We start from the raw sequence: 24,474 nt of genomic DNA on the forward strand, positions 1-24,474 counted from the left end.
TGGTTTCTTATCTGGCATAACGACTCGGATGCATTCAAAGAAATAGTTCATCTATGCCAAGCTAAATCTCTGTAAAAACAAAACTATTAATGAATCTGTTTCCTCCTGCTATCCAGATGGCCATGCTGCTGAAGCTCCAGGAGTCTGCAAACTACATCGAGTCTCCAGAGCGGGAAGGCTGTCTGGATCCCAGTCTGCAGACGACACTCTGAGGATAACAAGCGACTGTCAGTCAATCTAAAGATCTATGGACGTTATTACGACACATCGGGTGCGATCCCGATGAGACTTTAAAGACTCAATAAGTAACTTAATAGTTTGCTCAGTGAGCAGCTTCAACAATAAATGTAAAGGATCTATAGAGAGAGAGATTATGGACGAAGGGTTTGCTCTGCCCTGCTATCAGAAAGACAATTCAACTGCTTTTATAGGAAGCTGTGATGATCATGAGAGGGACTTGTCTTTCCTCTGCCCTCAATTTGTTCCCGATGGGATGTTGTTGACTCTGCAAGTGCATGGTAACCGGAATAGTATGATGCAAAATATGACCTATAATCCCATTAATCAGGACCCATTCTTTTATTTTATTGCTATTTTGCCACAACTTTCACCACAAACTATTGGTGCTTACTGTTACTGGTTTTCTTTGAAGTCTTTACAAAGAAACTCACCTTATAAGTAACTCTGATTTCTTCCAAAAGTAGGATCATCGCTCGACCACAGCCAAAAATGCACTTTATTTTCTACTTGTGGTAATTGGATTTTAGGAGGCTGTGTCAGTGACCGTGTATTAAACAGGAATCATGCAGTTCAGTAGTAAATCCTCTAGGTGGCAGCCTCTACTCCTGCCTCAGTGCTTTCCTGGTGTGCTTTCTGACTTAACAAAGGTGCTTGGTATAATTTAACATATTCGTTTCAGTTCAGTCATTCTGTCATTCATGGATGTAATATCAAAACCGTGAAGCTGTAAGAGTAACATGCATGAGTGAATAATTAATAGAAATGATGAATTGGTTTTAGGGTCAGTCTGTAAAGGAAAAAACATCAGTAGCCAATGGTTTTCTTCCGTGGCCCTACTCAACAAACTGTATTTTTAACTCACAGACTCAACTGCTTGTTTATCTAGTGTACAGCCTACCATTTCTGGCTACGTTTGCGTATACTCTGTATTTAGAGATTGGTTTGAAACAAAAACTTCTCTTGTGACAGATGAGGATACAGCTTTGAAAATCTTGATTTTGTAGGATTTTATATACTGACTCATCTTCCACTATCATCTATATACAGCAACTATCACCTGCGTTATCGGTGTTACACTCATTGAGACACTGTTTTTGTTCATTCATCACCAAGGGGAAATGGAGAACATCATTAAAAAAAAAACTGCCATCAGCTGAAAGGAATCTAAAAGAAATGTCCTCATTCAGTTTCCTCTTTATACTTTTATAACATTTTTAAGACCTTCCTTTGTATGCATTGTTTGAAGAGTTATTGTAAGAGTAAGGGCTGGGGGAAAGAAAGGTTGAAACTAATTTTTAAGTTGCTTCCTCCTGTTGCTTTCCTTTGTTTGTTTGCACATAATATATGTTAGAGTACTAGATTACAGAGAGTATTTATTGCTCACATCTTGACTGTTCTTGTGATAAAGGAAGAAAGCATAAGAAAATGTTTAAGAGGAGGAAACTGTATGTATTATAGATATTCCTAAACCTCTCAGCCCTCTGCCCCTTTCACTCTGAAGTACCTGCCATATGTCCCTCTACTCTCCAAACAGGGTGCTGGTGGAAAGTTGAGACATGATGCCTAGTCTATCTGTGCCTGAAACACTATTTGGCCTCAAGCTGCTTCGGAGCAGCTTTAATCTACCACACAGAGGCCTCGATTTAGAGGAAACATCACCACTTCCTCTCATCTACTCTGATGTCACTTTAATGTCGTCACCTTGATGCCCACATTTTGATGGAAAGTGGGTTATCGATGTTGACCGTTGGCTGGTAGTAACAATGAAAGCTGTTTGTTAAGATGATATCTGTGTTGTCTGCAATAGATGATAATGTGTATCATGACTGGACTGCTTTTGTGCGATTTGACACCATTTTAAATGGGTGACATCTTTGTGGAGTTGCCTGAAGAAGCAGTGTAAGAACAGATATAACCCTGGGGAGGTAATGTTGAGCATGTATCCCTGTTGTTATCCCAAAGTATTGTTTCATTGGACCTACCTACACTTACCCTATCCTGGGAGGGATTTTTATTAACTGGATTGCTTCCTCTTTCCACATTATTTTTAAGAGCAGATTTGTTTTTCTTATGCAAATATTTGTAAATGTTTCTCCTTCTTTTATACATGACATCACATTGTAAACACTGTAAATAGTCAGTGCATCTGCGACAACAATCACTGAAACGTGTAGATCTAAGAGAAGGCATGGCCCCTGTATGCAGAAAACGAGAATCCTGTTGTTTTATTGTCTTCCTTTAGGGGGAAGGAGCACTTGGCTAAAGAGGGGGCCTAACTGTGGTTGTTTGGCATGTCTCTATAAACACATCAAAATCCCATATGTCTAACATTGAGCAATGGACACAATAAATTCATGCCATTCTTCACATCACTACCTGTCTTCGCTGTGTTTATCCACCAGGGGACGCTATAATCCTGTGTGTGATCATTTAATTGGGCTGTATGAGCATTGTATAGTGAAGCAATGAGCATATGGTCATTTTTATCATAGCAACATGTGATTTGACAGTAGTTCAATGCACATATTATTCTGAATTAAGTCGAAACGCGTTGATTTTTTTTAAACAAGCCAGGGTTTGTCCTGACTGCGTAGGTCATGGAATGCCTAACAGAGATGAGGATTTGACTCAAGTAGGGAGGGGGTATTACAAGTCAGAGGATGGGTGGAGTTGTCTACAAGCCCCCCAACCCTGACGCTATATATATTAGTGAAGACCCCCCTAGTCACTTTAACACAGAGGACTATCCATCAGCACGATGCCAAGCAAACCCGCACCCATGAAGAAGTCCCCGGCTAAGAAGGCGGCCGAAAAGGCACCTGAGCCCGCCCCGGAGCCTGCCCCGGCCCCCGCAGAGGCTCCACCTGTGGACGCTGCCCCGGCTGAAGCTGCTCCGGCAGCCGAGGGAGAGGCAGCAGCCCCCGCCGCAGAGACCCCCGCTGCTGAAGGAGGCGCTCCAGGTACCCTGCTGGGACCGTAAACACTATGCTAACTGCGGAAATCCCACCTGACCTAGAATGCTTGGTGCTAAACTAACTTTAATTTGACTAATATAAGATATGAAACGCGAGCTCACAGCATACAAGCGTTAATCGACTGTGGGTAATATTATGTATCTAGTTACTGAATTACTTGTTTGCAATTTAAAGTTTACGAGCACAGATGATAAAGCTAATACTTGTTTGTGTTAACGAATAAAAAGTCAGATAATATAATACAGTTCAGTATAAAAACAACCGAGCAAGGGAAAGGGACAAACAGAAAGGTATTAACAAGACAAACGTAAAGAGAAATTAATTAACGTAAATATTGGGCTTTCAGAATTTCACATTTAACTTTATTTTCTTGTATAGTAGGCTTATGAACCTATCTCTGTGAGATATTCAGCAAATATACGAGTAGTTTGAAAATAAACTTGATGAAAAAACAGAAGTTGTCTGAGTTACAAGAAATCGTCTACAAATATTGAATTTCCAAGATTCTGTGTAAACAGCCATCCTGAAGGTCAATCACTGGATTTTTTTTTTAATGAACTTCTTTAGCCATTTTAGTGGAACTGTTAATCTGGATGAATGCATTGTGACTACTTTCCTCATAACAAATCTCTAGTCCTTTGACTCCTGATGATCATCTCCAGACTGTAACTCACTGCCCACACAGCAATGTGGTGAGACACTAGTCACAACTAGAGACAGCTCTCATCACTCTTAACCCTAGACTGGTACTTGTTGAAATGTAGCCATCGTTCAAGGGGCATCTTGAATATTCTCAAATGTCTTACATCCCTAAGTAGGCATACAGATGGCTGTCTCTTAATGCTGGTTATCAGTGATTGATGCTTTGCAAATGAGGACAATATTTAACCTGTAGAAAACTGGAATGAAACACTTTCCCAAAACTTTGAAGAGAGAAAAATACCAATGACGACATTAGTGAATTGTCCTCCCGGATCTCTTGTACATTTATTTACCGACCAACATAACATCTAATACACTTGTGTTAACTTATTAATGACCCTTTTCTGGCCATTCATTTCAAGGAAGGAGTAGCAGCACAAATTGCATGAAACATACATCAGTGGTGGATGTTGTCGAGTGACTGGTATTGCTGGTTGCTTGCTAACCTTAACATGTAACCCCTAACTTCAGCTGATGCCATAGCCAGTCCACTGAGGAAGGAGCTGACTCAACGATTCCTACTGAGGGTAAACACACACCACAGGTGGTCCACAGACACAAGCTGTAGTGCATGATGTGTGTGATGGTGTCCCACTGTGCACTTCACATGGTGTGTATGTTATTGTCATTGAATAGCTTCAGCCTCACTGCTTTGTCCTACTGCTTGCGTCAGTGTAGTGTATCTTGATCTTTTCAGATTGACGTGAGACTGATTGATTTCCTTCATGAGTAATGTCATAATGTAAGGCACTAATTGGCTTTTTAATGGCATTTTAACGCTAGCTACTGAAGAAGGTGCCATTGCTGCTGATGCTCCCGCTGCAGACGCTCCTGCTGCAGATGTTAAAGCTGCAGATGTTCCAGCTGCAGATGCTACCGCTGTAGATTCTCTTGCTGCAGATTCCCCTGCTGCAGATTCTCTTGCTGCAGATTCTCTTGCTGCAGATGCTCCTGCTGCAGATGCTACCACAGATGGTAAACATAAACCACCAAAGAGACAATAACACTACTACTCAACCACAAAATACACTGCTTTATTGAGATCTGTTATCCCTCATGCTTTGCACATCTGTGATGCCCAGTGGATTATTAACAAAACTTTTCATTTCCTGATTTATTGTTCAGTCAAAGTCTGCATTTGCAGGTTGAATTCTTTCTATATGGGAAATATGCTCTGGATATTTATCTTTATTTCCTGTCTTTGTCTCTAAAACAAAATTCTGCTCATTTGAAGCCGCTCCAGCTGAAGTCGCTGTAGTTGTGGAGGCCCCGACACCCCCGTCTCCTGCAGGTAACACCAACATTTACACAACTACAAAGTTCTTTTTTTGTTGTTGTTGCAAAAAGGCCACAAAATTAATTGGTTTCAGCAATTGTGCAAACGATCAACTGATTATTTCTTAGGTTTGTTGGCAAAACAATACATTTGAAGACCTTGTGTTTTAGGAAATTATTAATGGAAAATTGCCCTAAATGATAAATCTCTTAATCGAGACAATAATCTGCAGATTATTGATAATATAAATAATCAGAAGTTGCAGCCCTATGCATAATCATGCTGTAGAATGAAGCGTGTGTGAGCATTTTTTTTCATGTTATCCTTTTAATCTTACTGTCCACTTCAATCTATAATTATTCTCCACTGTTTCAAACCTCTTTCAGTCCCCACCAGTGCTCCTCTTAACGTATCTGTGGAAGATGTGAACGAAACCAACCTCACCATTAAATGGAACGAGCCACAGACCATCGGAGACTCTGGCCTGGACGGATACACCATCGAGTACTGCAAGGATGGAAGTAAGTCTGTGTATCTGTGTGTTTGTCTGTGAGGCTGCACCTGTCCCCAGAGTGTCAGAGGGCAGATAGACTCATAGCCGTGTCCAGACCGTATACGGCAGGCAGCATTTCACCGGCTGTCACAGTATCTCCTCACACCGCTTTTAGAAGCGCTCGTTTGCTCAGATGACAGCATGCCTTCTGAGATTTCCTCACGGATGCCAAAGTGAACTTCTTATGGGCAGGTTGTTGTAAGTTGTGTCACCAGGCGATAAACCAATTAACATGCCCCATTAAAGGATGTTTTACAGTTTGAGATTGTAGGTCAAAGTAAATTAATATGTTGGCATCGAGGTATTATTACATGTATACTTCAACGATCAAACTGAACTGAAAACAAAACAATAACTGTGTTTCCCTGCAGCAACAGACTGGGTTGTAGCTCAGAAGGAGTTGACCGTCGCTAACAGCCTCTGCATCCATAACCTGACAACGGGTGACCTGCTGCATGTGCGCGTGGTTGCTGTCAACCCCGCCGGCCGCAGTGAACCTGGGACACTCGCTCAGCCAGTGCCCATCCATGAGATTGGTGGTAAGTAGCAACCAATGTTTCACAACTGCACAGCAGACCACTTATAAGTGTCTACTTAAAAGAGTATTTCAAACAGCCCCAACTGTGACCTATATTCTATGTGTGGGGCTCAACATAGGTGTACCTGTGTCAAAAGCACTCAAAATGTCAAAAAACATTTTTGATCACGTTACTAAATTGGCTCTGAAATTCCTTACAGAATCTCCCTCCCAAAATGTGTTCACATTTTCCCATTCACTGATGTAAACACCATTTTTTAGATGTCTGTCCGGAACCTCTTTATCACATGCTCCCTGGTGTTTGTAACTTATGACCCATCCACAAAGTGCTCATGTGGCAGGCGACGAGGTAGAAGTGATATTAACTAAGATGGACTGCACAGATGTATGCACATAAATCCCACAGGTGCAGACAAGCCCTATCATTAGCTGTAAATCCTGTTTGCACTTAACACGCATCTTCAGTTATATGTTTGACACCACAAATAAGAAGGTCAAGTACTCAAAGTTTCGACACATTTTCCTTTAAAGAAAATCAGTAGCAACATGCTAACAAGGATAATACATAATGGTAAAGTTTATATAAATAGCACTTGTGTTTCATAAGAATAATATAAGATAGAATAACTAAACATGGAACACATTGAATCAAATAGCGAGAGCAATATGAGGAAATACCAATAAACATTTATATATAAATATTAATTCACCAGTATAAACGTAAACTTTGTTTTAGCAGAGCATGATGGATAGCAGAACCATCAGTTATATTTTGCATGACATTATTAACATTAATTGACAGGTTAATGTTTAAATGCAGAACATTTATGTACATATTAGGTACACGCAATAAAACTTGACCAAAGAAAATAACTTGATCCAGACCAGGATCAAAAGCATTTCATCTTCTATAGCCAGGATATGTTGCACTCTTGCATAAAGCCTTAAACATGCTGCGGTGGTTAACTGTCTGCTCTAAAATGGTTCTGCTGCATCTGTCTTCAAGATGATTTAATGGAAGACTGAGTCAGGGAAGGAACACGTTTGGCTAATGAGCCATCTGGCAGCCATATTTTTGTTTTACGTCATCCCTGTCAGTGTGACCCCACTGTCACTTTTTCTCCTACATTTATAGCGGTAGCTCTAGCTGTCGCGTGGTCTCTTTTATGTCTTGCAATAAAAAAAGATTCTTAAGTTCTCATTATGCCCTTTTAAAAATTCACTTCAAAGTCACTGTAATGAGATGATAGATATTTGCCAATCTACTCTATACAGGTCTATGTTAAGAAGTGCAGCTAATGGCTTCAAAACCCACATGGAGTCTCCTGTAAAGTCATCTCTCCTTTACTTTCTGTCATTGAGGGTAAAATCTTCCAAAAAATAAATGAAGTGACCCCCGTCAACCTCGTCTTTCCTCGTTAAAGCTGAAGTTAGTTTTGTTACTAGAGCCATATATTTCCATCAGCGCTAACAGACATACTAACATTGACGTAGTGCAGCGGACCTGATCTCACACGCTCTAGTTATCCACTTTCAGAAAGGCAGATTGGTCCCTGAGGGTATTTCCTGGTTGTGGTTCAAACTGCTGAGGACAAACAGGAAACTTAAGTGGAGAAATACGGTCATGGCATCTGAACTGCTGGTCAACTGAGGGGAGCGACACATGAGCCTAATTCATGGATTCAGGGTGGCTTGTTGGGGGGTTAATTCAGCTATGTGTCACAGACAGACTGTCCTGAGCAGGCCCCCATCTCCATGTACAAGCCTCTTATAAAGACACGCTGTCCTGCATGTGCTGAAAGCCCCCCGCAAAGACACTTTATCCAGAGACAAAGACAGATTACAAATTGTTTGCAGGAGCCCTAGCTGTCCGCTGGATGCTGTAATTCCAGTAACACTTTCGGGCATTGCTGGGAAGTGTGTTGATTAGCAGGGATTACTGTTTGAGCCAAATCTGGAGGCTGACATGATCCTTGTTGGGAGCAGAGGGTTCCAGGAGCCGGATCTCAGCCCCTGCAGCAATGATATGGTGACAAATGTTGGGACGAGGAAGATGAGACACAGTAGGCAAGAAACCTCGTTAGAAGGGGCCTAGAAAGATGCATTGGCATATGAGGACATTCTTTGTGGATGAGGAGGAACAGAAGCCAGAGCGGGGTGAGCGAGTTAATGGAGGTCAGCCGCTTGGTTTGATGTACCCAATAAGCCCATAGAGCTTTCCAGACATTTGCTGCTTAAGCAGAAACATGCTTCTCGATTCCCTGATACTTAGCACCCTGCCATCCAGAATACTGGAAATATAAATGACTCCAGTCCCAACAACGGTGCCATTGCATCCATTTCATTATATCCACAGTATAGCTATGGTAACCAACAGTTTCCACAAATAAGTTGGTTGTTTACAGTGTTGTACTTAAGTGTTTTTAAATGTGACACTCCAATCAGTTTGAAAGTGATGACATCTTCCTGCTGCTTCTTTGTGCAAGACACGGGGGAACACATGTGGGGGTTTATCTGAGTTTCTCATCACCTAAGCTATTTTAAGAGCTGCTGGATGCTGGGTCTTCCTCTTTTGCCCCTCTCTGCCCAGATACTGTACTTTTTCCTTGGACATTCATTTATTTTGGATTGGAAATAACCACACAGATGTTGATTCTTGGATGAAGTGTTGTCATTTAGTCTCAAAAATGTTAATAACTAGTGGGAACTTGTCCTTCAGAGTTGAAAGATGTTTAATTTACTATTTATTTGCATACAAGCTTAAACCAGATAATGTTGAGCACTTTAGCTTTAAAATGTACTGATGAATTGAATATCGAAAAGCTGAGTATTCATTTACTGTTTATTGATAAACTGATCATTGGAATTCCCCCAAAATATACTATCAAAACAATTCAAATTGATTTTTATATAAGTTTTTAACCTGTATGAACTCATGAGGTTAATTTGTCATAACAAGTCATGTTCTCTTGTCAGCTTCGCCTCGTAGTGTCTGGTCTATTTATGTCTTGTTGACCTGTTTTACATGACCTCACTTTGAAGACACAAAATGGAAGTGGACATATCACATGTTGTACATTGCTTGCTGGTCATTACCAGCAAGCAATGTACAACATGTGATATGTTGTACATGTTGTACCTAGCTTAGGTGGTTAAGTGGATTATTTATGTATGTAGTTGTCCTAATTATGTCATTATCAAAAGTTAGGCAAAACTGATGATGGACGATGCAGTGGATAAACATATCTTGTTTTTCAGAACGTCCCAAGGTCCGCATGCCACGCGCTCTCAGAGCCTGCTGTGTCAGGAAGGTTGGAGAGCAGATCAACATGGTCATCCCCTTTCTTGTAAGCAAGCATGTTTAAACAACACCTGTATAAACCATCAAAAATAAAATGCACAGAAAACTCCACAGATTTTACGTTGCATCTTCTCTTTTTTTCAAACTCCTCAGGGAAAGCCCAAACCTGTGGTGTCCTGGCTTAAAGACGGTAAGCCGTTGGACACAAAGAGGGTCAACATCAGGAACAGTGACAAGGACAGCATCATTTTTATCCGCACGGCAGAGAGGGACGACTCTGGTGTTTACGAGATGTCGGTCAAAGTGGACAGCTTTGAAGACAGATCCACCATCGTCCTTCAGATTGTGGGTTAGTCGCACATGCTTACGTTTACAATCAAACACACATGGAGGCACATGTGAGTGCTTTGGACAGGTGTAAATGTGGAATTATTTCAGACCTCCACATTGAATCTACTCAGCAGTTCATGCTGCTAGCTTGTTGAAGACCCGTGACTCGCTCCAAGAAATTTTAAGCACATCACACCTCTAACAATTATGTCCTTCGACACGGCTGTAAGCTGCTACTGTTTAACTGTCTAGCCCCACGTTAGAGGCATTAGCGTACAAACATATGGTTTAATTTTGATCTGGGGAGCAAGCACCTTTCGTGCTTCGAGGAACACACTGGTTATTATTTAATCTTTTCTAAGTACTTTCGTGTCTCCTCAGAGCGGCCCGGCAATCCTACCAGTGTGAAGCTGGTGGACGCCTGGGGCTTCAACGCAGCACTGGAATGGACCCCCCCCCAGGACAATGGCAACACAGAGATCACGGGATACACCGTCCAGAAGTCTGACAGGAAGACCGGGGTATGGCCGATCTGAACATACATTTCACAGGTTGCAAAAATAAAAGTATATTAGACACAAAGAGTTTAACAGGAGTCCCACCATAGATACCTACGGCCTAAGTGTTGATGTAACATGTTGTAAATTCTTTCATTCACTGAATATAGGGCTATTCCATGCATTCATTTTATAGAATTGTTTTGATCTTCCCACTACTGCTGGTGACCGACTTAATCATTAAACACTGTTTGAGTGACAGTAACTTCAAGATGTTATTATAAAGATTATTTGTATTATTAATTATATTAGTCCATCATTTTGTATGTGTCTTAGGGTACTTCTCTCCCTTTCTTATTAATGTGGTGCCCCAGTCACTGCTGTTTTGTTTTTGCACCAATACAAAAACAAATCTGAAATCAAGGGAAATAATATTCTATCTAAAGATGTCAGGCTAATGATTGGTTAATTGATAGCTTAATGATGATAACCGATCAAATTAAAGTTACATGTTCGGTTCGTGCTGTGTTAAAATGGACACCTGTTTTGTCTCGACTTGCAGGAATGGTTCTCGGTGCTGGAGCACTACCACAGGCTTACTGTCACCGTATCAGACCTCATCATGGGCAACTCGTACATCTTCAGAGTGTTCGCTGAGAACCAAGTGGGCATCAGTGAGATGAGCGTTGTCACAAAGGGGGTTGCCACAATCCACAAGACAGGTGATCTTCTTCTTCAATCCTTAATTCTTCTTAGGGAAATGTGTCGACATGATGGATAATTTAGTGACAAGGCTGCAGTACAAGTGGGGACTTGAAGGAGCTGCAGTGAGTGTGAGAGAGTCTAGAGTGTGTGTGTTTAAAGTGAAGACTTGAGGAGTGGAAATGACCATGGCACTGCTTCAATCGTGTGGGTACTGTAGGTCTCTTGGCTAGCGTCCAACAGCTACTGAAATAACTTTTAAGAGGCTCTGACAACATTAAGACAGCTGGCGGAGCAAATGTTACTCTTCCTGTGTATGTTCTCGCTCTCTCACTTTTGATAATTGAGCCAATTCTTGTGTCACTTTTCATGTAAACATGAAGCCTTCATGGTGTCGAACATGGTTCGACACCATGAAGGCTTGCTAGGTCTGAAAATGTGTGGTGTTATCCCTGCATTTGTATGATTATCCCTTCCCCCCACCTTTATGAATGCATGCCTACCTTCTTCCAAAGTAGGCATTTGGTATTTTCCCTATGAACACATTCAAAAGTATGATAAAGAGACAGGGATGGACATAAAAAACAGTATTGAGAGACTGGCTCGAGGAACGTGGATTTGAAAGATAATTGGCTTAACCCTTAGTGCACGAGTGACTGGACCCTACACTCTTCCATAAGACCCTCCAGAAAAACGCGGGCAAAAATCCTTGATTATGCGGGCTAAAATCCTTGATTATGCGATCAGACATGCAGGGTTTTATGTGATTTTATGCGGTGAAATTGCGGGAAGTTGCGAAATATGCGGGAAAAATAAATATTGGGCTGTCTTATTTATTTATTCTCTCTCACACACAACCTGCCACTAACGTTAAACCCCTTTACTATTCAATTAAACACATTCAATGTTTATTTATTGTAAAAGCAATTGGGCTATTTTAATCTCTCTCACACTCACACACACACACACACACACACACACACACACACACACACACACACACACACACACACACACACACACACACACACACACACACACACACACACTTCTCCGCCTCATTCTGTTTTCATTTACTCGTTCGTTATCTGACCAGCTTCGATCTTGTAGGCTACTCACTTCGTTTCTTGCAACCCTCGAAAGGGTTTTGGAGGTCGATGCCTCGGTGAACGTGAGTTGTTTGGCTTTCTTGTCCGCAGCAGCAGAAAGCATTTTCGAATCTTTGAATGAATCAAAGTGGGTCGTCACCGTCGATGTTCTCTTACGCTCCAACACACAGTTGCACGGGGTGCAGAATAGTTTCCCCCCACTTTCATGCAAGACATCGGGGTACTGCTTTGCCCGGTCTTTAGCAGAAATGTTCGTCGGTAAATGAGATGGATTCGATTTTTTCATCTTGGTGAAGAGAAACTCTCGTGTGAGCTCCACACGTTCACTCTACGGTGTTGTTTACTTTCTTTGATGCGCGAGCTGATGACGTCGCGCATCGTCAAAACGAGTTAACTTTTTTTTTTCTCAACTTTGTGTGGAAAAATGCGGGGATTATGCGGCCTTTTGATAAATATGCGGCTTTTTAAAAATCTGCGCCATTTTGCTGATTATGCGGTAAATTCTGCGATCGCAGAATCGCGTTTTTCTGGAGGGTCTAATAAGTGGGTCAAAAAGGACCCGTGTTAGAATAATATGTGTTTTTATGCCATTTTTGTCATTTTGGTTAAGAAAAATCACTTGTATAATATTTAGTATTATATTTTGGTTCACACTAGAAATATTTTATTATTTAACTTTTCACTATTTATAATTTTATAATTTTTTTTTACATTTTGAAAAAAAACATTTGAATATATTGATGCAAAGATCTCCTCTATTCTGAGACCCTCACAGTATTCCAGTCCCTTTTCAAAACTCATCTCTTCTCCTCTTGTCTACTCATCATAGCCCATCAATCCATGCCGGTTGATCAAGTTTGATAGTCCTATACCGCCCACCCTAACCTTCCCTTATACTGTAAAGCGATTTTGAGTCCTTGAAAAGCCCTATAAAAATATAATGTATTATTATTATCATTATTATTATTATACTGACAGGTATCAGATCTTGCTGTGTAAAATAATCTTCCTGAGAGGTGTCACTTCTGATGTAGTCTGTGTGGCCTACAGTGAATGTATTCCTGATAGCCACAGGTGATAAGAATCAAAGGTTCCCATAGGATTCCATAGAAAATGCATGCGGGTCATTTTTGACCCACTTATGGAAGCTTGAGGTACTAATACAAAAACTACAATTTCTTAAAATGTATAACATTTTAATTAAAATTTGAATGGGATGATATCCAAAACATGTTTTTTGAGGAATAGTTGGAATATGAAATGATAAAAAAATGTAATTACAAAGATACTTCAAGAAAACCACCTCACCGGGTCAAAAAATACCCACTTATGCATCTAAGGGTTAATAGCGATGTCAGAATTGGGAATTTTAAGGAGTTTTGACAGCGTGGGAAAGCGGAAGTGATTAGAGCGAGAAAACAGCAGAAATTCGAAAACAAAAGGGAAAGTGACTTCTGCCAAAGCACCACTGTTAGCCTATTGAGGTTAAAACTACTTGCGTGCCACATGGCTGCAGCTGCTGCAGAGTCAAAACTATCCCATGCCAATCATTCTCTTTTTGAACTACTTTATATATTAGGGCATATTCGTCAGTCATACAGTTGACACAGATGACATACAGTATAATTAAGTCTATTTAAAACATCCCTCCCTGCCCAACCCGGAAACAAGAGGGTTGACCTGCAAAATGTTATAAACAATACATATAAAACTAGTGCCAATGAGTCATACCATTTTGAAATAAATAAATACAAATTAAACAAAAGGAATAATACAAAATACCTAAATACAATAAAAATCAATCGTATTGTTGGTCCATTTGTTCACAGCTATTGCCTACACGCCTCCCGAGTACCTGGAGCACGACTACAGTGAGGCCCCGAAGTTCACCACCCCCCTCAGTAACCGCAGTGCCACGGTGGGATACACCACCAAGCTGCTGTGCTCCGTCCGTGGAAGCCCCAGGGTCAGACACTCACACACACACTGCTTGTACACACACTGCATGTTTCCCAGAAGCCCATTGATCCCTCTGCATCATTCCAAGGACTCTTATTGTACCCTTTCCAGGTTGCAGTTCATGTTTCCATCACCTATAGCAGTGATTCTCAAATGGGGGTACACGGACCCCTAGGGGTACGTTGGGGGACTGCAGGGGGTACGTGAGACTTTAAAAAAAAAAAAAGGTTAAAAAAATATTACAAAAACAATCTTAGAACAATAAGTTAAATAGAAAACACAATTGTATATCAAATATTCCTATAACCACCAAGGGGGTCCTCATATAAACATGTCAAATGTGTGTATTGTATTTTATAGTTTTGCATAATATATAATTGTTTTCATTGGTTTGTTAAACATATATTACTTCAGTTGAAAAACTCCATGGAAAACTCTGTTTTAATTTTTTTTCCTTATGTTATTTTTTTTCATGCATGAAGATGAAAATATCCTTAGTTTGTTGTAATGCATGCACGAAGGAGTTAATAAATCACACACTGAGGGAACATCACTATATTGTAATTATTTATATAGGCTTTTTCGATCAAAAATGTCCGTGGTCGGTCAGGGGGTACATGGCTGAGAAAATGTTTCAAAGGGGGTACATTACTGAAAAAAGTTTGAGAAGCACTGCTCTATAGTATATCTTATTAGTGTATTATGTCTTGGATCACAGTGACATTCCTGGTATTCCTGACTGATAACTAATGCCAACAGATAGCATTTTAACATAGAGAGGAGGGGGCTGAAGAAACTTCTGGAAGAATCATGTATTGTTGGTATTTTTCTTGTTTTATATTTTTGTACGAAGTTGCCTGATACAACATTAGGTATTTTGTTGCCTGATACAACATTAGGTATTTCATATTTACCTTTTCGAAGGTTGTTTGGGGATCCTCGATCATTAAAGCATGAGAAAATTTCCATGAGTTATTAATGTCGCTGCTATAAAGATCCACTGTAGATGCGGGTTAAGGCTTGCACTGGTATGTCTATGTGAAGCTTCAGTATGTCTCTCACTGTCTTGGCGGCTGCCGCTCTGGTTAAACATATCTTTACAGTTGTCTGCCTGACGCAGACGGCTTAGGTTGCCAGCCGTGGTGCGTCCTCGCTGTCCTTGACTTCTCAGCAGGGACAGCAGCAGTTGAACTTTCCTTGCAAATGTATTTGAGACAAATCAAACACAACCTGATATAGAGTCATGCCACTCAGCTGTGGAATCTGAAATGTAAAGGACTGTGGGTCGAGTCCTAGTTTGACTTGGAGATTATTGCATGTAGCAGCTTGGTTCTGGTACTAAAGCTTTGCATGAGTTGGTTGGTTTGTGAAACTGGGCCTGTACAAAAGCCTAGAGGCAGAGACTTCGTTTTTTAAGTAGTTTGTACTTCTTCATCACCACTGACTACATCACTGTCAAATGTTGATTATGGATAAAAGAAGAACAACTTTCTCTGTCAACATAGCATACACTGAGGAGTTGATTACTTAGATTGACTAATTGAGCCATCAACACTAAGTGGACATCTAATAGGTGTCAAATATCTCCTCTTAGTGTCTGTTCTTGTGAACTAGCAGTTAACTGAGTTGTGGCAGCTGTGTAAAAACACACTGATCATATTTAATATCACTTGTGTTATAACATGTGTGTTTATGAGCTCTGGCTGAAAGTGAGAGCCCATAAGGGCAGCAGAGGCAGGTCCAGCAGAAAGGCATTTATAGTGATAAGTGGCCTTGCTGTGTCTGGTAAAGAGCTGCCTGTCACATTCAAAGGCAGAGACAACATGTGAAGCTGTTAAAGATAATGGAGAGAGGACAGATAAACAGGGAGGACAAAGAAGAGACAATGATAAGAGGTGTGTTGTTCTGTAATGGCTAAGTAGAGATGTCGCTGTATCACAGAAGCTACTATTCCTGCCATCCATCCAGACTGCAGCGCTGTTATCAGTATGAATGACTATCCCTTTACCCACACACAAGGATGTACAAAGATAGAAATATGATGGCACAGGAAAGAGATAAAGGAAGATGTAATAGTAGGAGAGAGGAGGGGATGGATTGGCTTGGCCTCTATTTTTCGTATTGGTTCCAAAGCAAAGTAACCCATGCAGCTGGTATTTTTATTAGGAATCATCTTCTGGGGACCTTTACTATTTGTGCCAAAGTTGTATTTCGGTCTGATGGACAGACGGCAGACACAACTGACCTATTACGATCCACAGAGAAGTGCCGCTAGCTGGGATAAAAATGCATTGCATCAAAATCCTCTCCATAAATCATCATGCCTTTGCACGCTGATGCCTGATTCCATGTGTTGATGCATTGATGCACATATCCAAACTATGATCTAATTTCATCATATATTTTAGAGTTAACTGTTGACCTCATGTAGAACATGCAGCTCTGCCAAGATAAACAGCAGTAGCAGCATTACCATGTTTTTGAGGTATTGGTTTGCAACAACATCAGAAACATCAGCTTCTCCCCGCTGCCAAAAGCTCAAATATGTAGTACATGGTGTGATGCCAAGGAGGAAAACCTTTCAATCATTTTCATTACCGTCCACCTTATCCACCAGAGAGGGCAATGGAGATGGAGAAATCACCATACGACCCTAATTTTCCCTTGACATTGTTTGCCCAGCTTAGTTTAATCAAAACTAACTACTATATTTAAAGGTCCCCTATTATACTGTTTTTCCTCAATATATTATAGGTCTCAGATATATACAAAACACGTCTCTGAAGAGTTTGGCTCGAAATACCAAACATATCACCCATTGTAGTATCCCATAAACCCCTCTGTTTTAGCCCTGTTTCAAAAGTGCTTATTATCTGTTGCCCCTTTCACACCAACGCGGTTCCAGGGCCGGTTCACACCAAACCGGCTCTTTTCCCCGAAACCCGGTTCTTATCAAGCACGAAAAAATGGTCGGTCTAGAAGCAAGAACCGCATACGTCATGCTTACGTCGGAGGCGGGGGCAGGGGCAGGGGCGCGATCAACCTGAGCAATAACAGTTTATGGCGAGTACGGACGCAGCAGCGGCAGCACCAGTCGGGCTATGGGTGAACAAAACGGGGGCTGAAAAGAAAAAACGGTTCCGAACCAGAAGAGCGCAAGCACGGAGCTAGAACGGGAACCGCGTATGAAAATAAGGAGCCACTCCCCACGCCCCTCTGCGAGATATTTGGTTAAAAAGAACACAATGGTGCGAGGATGAGATTCAGGTGATAAGGTGGGGGGGTTACCTTGGTTGGTGATTGGCTAATGGTTACACAAGCCAAAAAAACATTATGACATCACAAAGTGGCCAAAATCTGATCAGCTCATTTTCAGACAGGTTTTTATATAAATGGATCAGGACAAAAAGTGAGCAAATCTTTTTTCCTGAAACTTTCAGAATCTCTTTACACAGAGGGGACACATGTTTATGTATAAAAGACATGAAAAAGTGGATAGGTGACCTTTAATAAAATATAAGTTCAACAGCAGGGAGAAGTTCGGAGAAGACATGGAGAAGGACTTTCGGGCGGCACCAAAGTTGTTCTGGAAAACTGTCCGACACCTCAGGAGGGGGAAGCAGGGAACCATCCAAGCTGTGTACAGTAAGGATGGGACGTTGTTGACCTCAACTGATGGAGTGTTAGGGCGTTGGAAGGAACACTTTGAGGAACTCCTGAACCCGACAACTCCGCCCTCTATGTTAGAGGCAGTGCTGGAGTATGACGGGGGATCCACACCAATCTCCCGGGGGGAGGTCACTGAGGTCGTCAAACAACTCCACAGTGGCAAAGCCCCGGGGGTGGATGAGATCCGCCCGGAAATGCTGAAGGCTCTGGGTGTTGAGGGACTGTCATGGTTGACACGTCTCATCAACGTTGCGTGGAAGTCGGAAACAGTACCGAAGGAGTGGCAGACCGGGGTGGTGGTTCCCCTTTTTAAAAAGGGGGATCAGAGGGTGTGTGCCAATTACAGAGGCATCACACTACTCAGCCTCCCCGGGAAAGTTTACTCTAAGGTACTCGAAAGGAGGGTCAGGCCGATTGTCGAACCTCAGATTGAGGAGGAACAATGCGGATTCCGTCCTGGTCGTGGAACGACGGATCAGCTTTTTACTCTCGCAAGGATCCTGGAGGGGGCCTGGGAGTACGCTTATCCGGTCTACATGTGTTTTGTAGACTTGGAGAAGGCGTATGACCGAGTTCCCAGGGAGTTACTGTGGGAGGTGCTGCGGGAGTATGGGGTGAGGGGTCTCTACTCAGGGCCATCCAATCTCTGTACTCCCAAAGCGAGAGCTGTGTCCGGGTCCTCGGCAGTAAGTCGGACACATTTCCGGTGAGGGTTGGCCTCCGCCAGGGCTGCGCTTTGTCACCAATCCTGTTTGTATTATACATGGATCAGATTTCGAGGCGTAGTCGTGGGGGAGGGGGTCTGCAGTTCGGTGGACTAAGGATTGCACCACTGCTTTTTGCAGATGATGTGGTTCTAATGGCTTCATCGGTCTGCGACCTTCAGCACTCACTGGATCGGTTCGCAACCGAGTGTGAAGCGGCTGGGTTGAGGATCAGCACCTCCAAATCTGAGGCCATGGTTCTCAGCAGGAAACCGATGGACTGTCCACTTCAAGTAGGGAATGAGTCCTTACCCCAAGTGAAGGAGTTCAAGTATCTCGGGGTCTTGTTCTCGAGTGAGGGAACAATGGAGCGTGAGATGGGCCGGAGAATCGGAGCAGCGGGAGCGGTACTGCAGTCGCTTTACCGCACCGTTGTGACGAAAAGGGAGCTGAGCCAGAAGGCAAAGCTCTCTGTCTACCGGGCCATTTTCGTTCCTACCCTCACCTATGGTCATGAAGGATGGGTCATGACCGAAAGAACGAGATCGCGGATACAAGCGGCCGAGATGGGTTTTCTCCGCAGGGTGGCTGGTGTCTCCCTTAGGGATAAGGTGAGAAGTTCGGTCATCAGGGAGGGACTCGGAGTTGAGCCGCTCCTCCTTCGCGTCGAAAGGAGCCAGTTGAGGTGGTTCGGGCACCTAGTTAGGATGCCACCTGGGCGCCTCCCTAGGGAGGTGTTCCAGGCACGTCCAGCTGGGAAGAGACCAAGGGGTAGACCTAGGACCAGGTGGAGGGATTATATCTCTTCGCTGGCCTGGGAGCGCCTTGGGATCCCCCAGTCAGAGCTGGTTGATGTCGCCAGGGAAAAGAAAGTTTGGGGCTCTCTGCTGGAACTGCTACCCCCGCGACCCGACCACGGATAAGCGGGAGAAGATGGATGGATGGATGGAAGTTCAACAGCTTTAAAATGACAATCTACATCCTGGTACTTCCCTGAATAAGTTCAAACTTGCCTATTCATTTTAAAGACGTAAATTCAATTTAGTATTACACTTTGGATTTGAAAAATCAGCTAAAAGTTATTACTCCATCAGAGAATAATCTACTTAGTCAGAGACTGTTTGACCTTCTTTACCATCTAAATGTATATGTGAGTTAACAAATATTCTTTAAATAGAGGAAAAGGTTTTGCACATCGTTGAGGAAGGAATGATACAAACCCTTCTGAATGCATCGGCTGACCTGAAATCTAATAGGCAGAGTCACCTTGCATGAGGCCGGACCGTGAGGAAATCCATGCAAGGACTGTCACTGAAGCCCAAAGAGGCACATACTTGAGGAGACTTGTATTACTCCAATATTACTACCAAACTGTCCCACTCAGCACAGACTGTCTGAGCTGGCTGGAAGACATGTTGACAACAGACTGAAAGACCTGTTTACTCCATGTTAAAGTATGACAAAGCAGTTCTTATAAACAGGTCTGAAAACTGTACAATGGCATCAATAGCCAAGATAAAGAATAAACAAAACAAAATCCTACATGCATTTATTTCAGCTTAATACTGTACACTGTAGTTGATAAATGTCTCCCCTCGTCTTCTCAGCCTCAGATCGAGTGGTTGAAAAATCAGATGATCATCGGTAACGACCCCAAGTATCGTAAGCTCACTAACGAGGGAATCTGCTGCCTGGAGATCCGTAAACCCGGCAACTTTGATGGCGGCATATACACCTGCAGAGCCATCAACCCCCAGGGAGAGGCCCTCGTCTCCTGCAAGCTGGAGGTCAAGCGTACGTATCTACACACACATGAAGGACACTGTTTTAAGTGTATACAGGCCAAATCTATTCAGCTTTCTCTTTAAAGGAATGATTCAACATGTAAGGAAATACACTAGTTTAATTCCCTGCCAACACTTAGTAGAAGATACCACTGTGATGTGCGCTAATTTTAAATCTGAAACCAGCAGCTGTTTAGCTTTAGGACAATTGGTGTCAAGAGTTCACTAAGTGACAAAATGTCAAACAGTCTCTAAAATGTGTCTCATTTGGAGAATCTATTATTGGTACTAGTTGATGATTCCAGCTTCCTCACATCCAGATTATAACTGCAATAACAACCACAACTTAATTCAATTAAAACACATTAATAAACTGCATACTCCTGTCCCTACAGAAATTATTCAGGCAGAGTCTGGCAAGTAGAAGGGGAAATAAACCAAAACCTCCAGAGGTAAGCAACAAAGAGAAATATCCACTCCTGTGCAAGAGTGTGACAATATTTGCCATATGTCACTAGTTGAAGCACATTCAATAATTATATATCTTTCTCAAATGTTCTTTAATAATTAATTACACATATAATTGTAATCATGTGTTACTATTGCTAGTGCTCATTTCTGTTTTCATGCATGTATGACATTTATGATTTGCATTGTCTTAAACTCCTCGTCTAAAATCAAAACTACTTGCGATTCATTTGTCCTTCCGTCCTGCCCTCTGTATTTCTACTGTGCGTGAGCCCACTTCTCCTCCCTCCTCTCCACCTTCCTCCTCTGTAAATCTTGTTCTGGATGTTGTGACACCTACTTTTGGATGTGGTAATGTGGCAGAGATTATTATCAGTGATAGAGAAATTCCAAATTTGCTGTTTTTACAGCGTTAACATTTCTATTTATACAGTCAATCATAGACAACCACATTTGGGGTTTGGCCCTTTGATTTAAGCTGTTGAAATGCTCCTGTGGTGTAGCCTTTCACTGAGGCTTTGCTCACAGTGTCATTTCAACTGCTGACAAGGGAAGCCTTATTAAAGTGTGAAAAACACATGGAGTGGTGGGAAAGGATGGCAAGAGGTAAAAAGACAAAGAGAAGGAACAAGGGAGGAGGCATTTGAGCAGGAAAGTGATGAGACAGATAACATGTAGGTAAAGGATGCCTGGGATAGTTGAAGGTCGTTAAAGAGTGAAGGATAATGGTTTTATCTTAGTGGAAAGGACATACCACAGGTTATTTTTACGGCTCTGTGAAACACTATCTCTTTCCATGCCTGTTGTACATTGAAAACATGTCAGCAAGAGGCCAATTAAATGATATAATATGTTTTAGATTGCTCATATCGTTCCTCTGTCTTCCACTCTTCTCTGTGTGTCTCCTCTCTACCTAGCAACCAACATTTAAGTATAACTTGGTCCTGACTACAATGGAAGTCGGCCATTCACTACAATAAATTCATATAAGTTAAAAGCAGGCAATAACTCCTTTATTTCATGTACTCTTTAAGCTGCTTTAGTGTGATTAGTCCGTGACGATAGTGTCCACGTAATTTAGTCATTATTTTAATTTCTACCTTGTTCTTTCTAAATCATTTTATTTACAAATTGCGAGCTGTATATTTTCATACAAACCTGTCCATAATAAATAAGTGCGAGGCCTTTAAAGAACCTTTTGGAGAAGGATGCGGTGTTAGGCAATGTGTTTTTTCTTTAAGTAGGTATGAGTTTAAACTGTTGTTTGTTTACAGAATAAACAGTCACCTTTATAAGTGATGTTTGGTTTAAATGTCATTGAATATTAGAATCAGTTTGAATATTTTGATAGATAAGGCTGGTGATATTCTGTCAGATTTGGAGGGTTAATTATTTCACTGCAGCTTGATGGAATGACTTTCAGAAAACTACATTTTTCTGTACAAAAACCCAAAATGGCATATATTATACAAGGAAATAAGATGTATCATGCTTTACGTCACAGACAATATTGTTGGCTTAATTAATTCTTTATTTGTTTTTTGGTCTTTTTGTGGGATCTGGAGACGATTAGAAAAATATAAATATCACCAGACTCAAACTTGAGTTCCTGTAAACACACACTATTACTGAAAGTCTACATTCAGATTGTGTGTATATTTAGTTGACAGTTTCAGAACGAAAAAACTATGTATAAATAAAATATAGCATTAAGAGGAAGCATGTATGTCATTTTGGGAATTAACCTCAAATATAGGGTCTCAACTCCTTCTCTCGATATCAGCAAATAAACCGATGAAGTTGCTATGCTACATGCCAACTACAACGATGACCTTCAGTACGGTCAGGGACACTTGTGTTCTCACACTATACCTCTAATGGGGTCACATGCCTGCCTGACCACCCCCCAACGCTGCTCAAGTGACCAGATCTTAATGCATGGTTGATGTGGATGGATGCATTCACACCTGTATTTACAGCTGTCCACTTCTGATCACGTTACCGAAGACGCACTTTCATGCTAAGTGTAAACTGCGGCGTATACATGACAAGATCACGTTTGTGAGTGTCAGTCCCATTAGGCACAGCCGTACATGGGGGGGGGGGGGCCTCAAGGGGAAAACGAGAGGTAACGCAGCTTGCACCCTTGGGTGGGGGTGAGGGGTGATGTCAGCCAGCACTCCGCAGCTTCTAAAAGTTACTCCAGATGATTCGGCACACAGCCAAACTCCTCACATTACTGCAAGTCAACAGCAAGTGTGGAGTGATGTGAGAAGAAGGGAGAAAGGTCTAAGAGGGCAGAAACCAAGCCAGATAATCTTCAATGGAAAATATACATTGGATCTTTCTGTCTCTCTTTCTCACACACGCACGCACACGCACGCACACACACACATTCCTGTCTGAGGTGATTTTTACACCCCATGACCCTATTTAACTCTCTTCTCGCTTTAATTATGTTTCCACCAGTGTGTTTAAAGGACCAGCAGAAGTCCAGGTCTTATGTGGTGAGTGTACATTTCTATATGCGTGTGTGTGTGTGTGTGTGTGTGTGTGTGTGTGTGTGTGTGTGTGTGTGTGTGTGTGTGTGTGTGTGTGTCCCTCTAACCCTTTCTATGTGTTTCTCTTATCTTGTTCAGATTGTTTGAGGATGTGATAGAGAGCCGTGGCTGCCTCTGCAGCAGTGTGTACATACTGAAGAAAGGGACAGAACAACATACCAACATCTACATATCTATTTCCACCCCCACCCATCCCGACTCACCCACTCCTCCCAGTATTTGGGGAAGACCCACATTGCACAACCCATCCCAGTTTGCCAATTGTTGTATGTTATTTAAGTTGGTGACATGTGTGTAAGGCTATATTTAAAACCTTTTGTTCTGCCTGTGTCCATCTGCTGTTTGTTACAGTATATATTGATATACATTTACAGTGAATCCTTAGACATACTACTGCAATGACTGTATGGATGTTTAATACAAAAATAAAATTGTATTTTACTACATGTGTGCATTTCTACCAACATTTCACACAGTGCTACACTTACTTTTAGGATGGATAAAATGTTGCTAAGCATTGGATGTTGGGCTTTCAAGGGGTGTCAAGGTGCCATTTTGATTGTGTGGAAAAATCCGGTTCCTGTGAGGAATGATAAGTGTTTTCTTTCTTGCAACATCTGTGCCATTACACTAAAGGAATAATAGAGGGAGTCCAAATATGTTTGATATCTCTCAATCTCTGTACATTTTAGCCTATACCAAATTGATAAGCATGCCTTATTGCCACCAGTGTTATGTGGTGTTTTTTGTGCAATATGGGTAAACTGACCCTTTAAATTAATACTCTGGTTTCACTCACCATTCTTTGCTGCCGGTGTCTTTACACGCCACAGATTTGTTCATTTTTTTACACAAAACTCGTGTCTGTAGCAGTTTTATGTTTGAGCTGAAAATGAAGGTTTCGGTTATATAGTAACATTTTCAGATCAGGTATGGGTTTATATACTCCTAATAGTGTGCTTGACTCAACATATGTGTAACCATGTGTCAGAGAACTACAGAGGTGGTTTTCACTTCTCCCATTAGAATAAATTGCAATCTAAATATGTTATTGCATATTATGATAATGCTACTGCTTTATTGTAGATGTATATTGATTTGTAAAA

At 41.7% G+C, this 24,474-nt stretch overlaps 2 protein-coding genes across 6 annotated transcripts in view; both read left to right on the top strand.

The window, feature by feature from the left end:
• Positions 1-2,612, top strand: part of LOC117541982 (neuron navigator 1-like) — a 95,424-nt gene extending 92,812 nt beyond the window's left edge. For all 5 annotated transcript variants that reach the window (XM_034209378.1, XM_034209379.1, XM_034209380.1 and 2 more), the window contains one exon: positions 117-2,612. In XM_034209378.1, coding sequence (XP_034065269.1) covers positions 117-212 — 96 coding nt within the window. In that variant the 3' untranslated portion in view covers positions 213-2,612. The remainder of the gene's footprint in view (positions 1-116) is intronic.
• A 362-nt stretch (positions 2,613-2,974) lies between these two features.
• Positions 2,975-24,147, top strand: mybpha (myosin binding protein Ha). The gene is made up of 14 exons (XM_034208857.1): positions 2,975-3,200; positions 4,701-4,892; positions 5,152-5,208; positions 5,580-5,714; positions 6,118-6,285; positions 9,543-9,631; positions 9,739-9,934; positions 10,297-10,436; positions 10,975-11,134; positions 14,053-14,189; positions 20,163-20,349; positions 20,735-20,791; positions 23,277-23,314; positions 23,447-24,147. Exons 1-12 carry the CDS (start codon positions 2,999-3,001, stop codon positions 20,761-20,763), a joined length of 1,692 nt encoding a protein of 563 aa, XP_034064748.1. The 5' UTR covers positions 2,975-2,998; the 3' UTR covers positions 20,764-20,791; positions 23,277-23,314; positions 23,447-24,147.
• The last annotated feature ends 327 nt before the right edge of the window (positions 24,148-24,474 follow it).

This window comes from Gymnodraco acuticeps, unplaced genomic scaffold (assembly GCF_902827175.1).
Source record: "Gymnodraco acuticeps unplaced genomic scaffold, fGymAcu1.1, whole genome shotgun sequence".
Classification (NCBI taxonomy): Eukaryota; Metazoa; Chordata; class Actinopteri; order Perciformes; family Bathydraconidae; genus Gymnodraco; species Gymnodraco acuticeps.

Coding starts and splice junctions, on each gene's coding strand:
- mybpha (XM_034208857.1), top strand. CDS start 2,999: ATGCCAAGCAAACCCGCACCCATGAAGAAGTCCCCGGCTAAGAAGGCG. Junction 3,201..4,700: donor TGCTGAAGGAGGCGCTCCAG/GTACCCTGCTGG, acceptor TTTTAACGCTAG/CTACTGAAGAAGGTGCCATT. Junction 4,893..5,151: donor TGCAGATGCTACCACAGATG/GTAAACATAAAC, acceptor GCTCATTTGAAG/CCGCTCCAGCTGAAGTCGCT.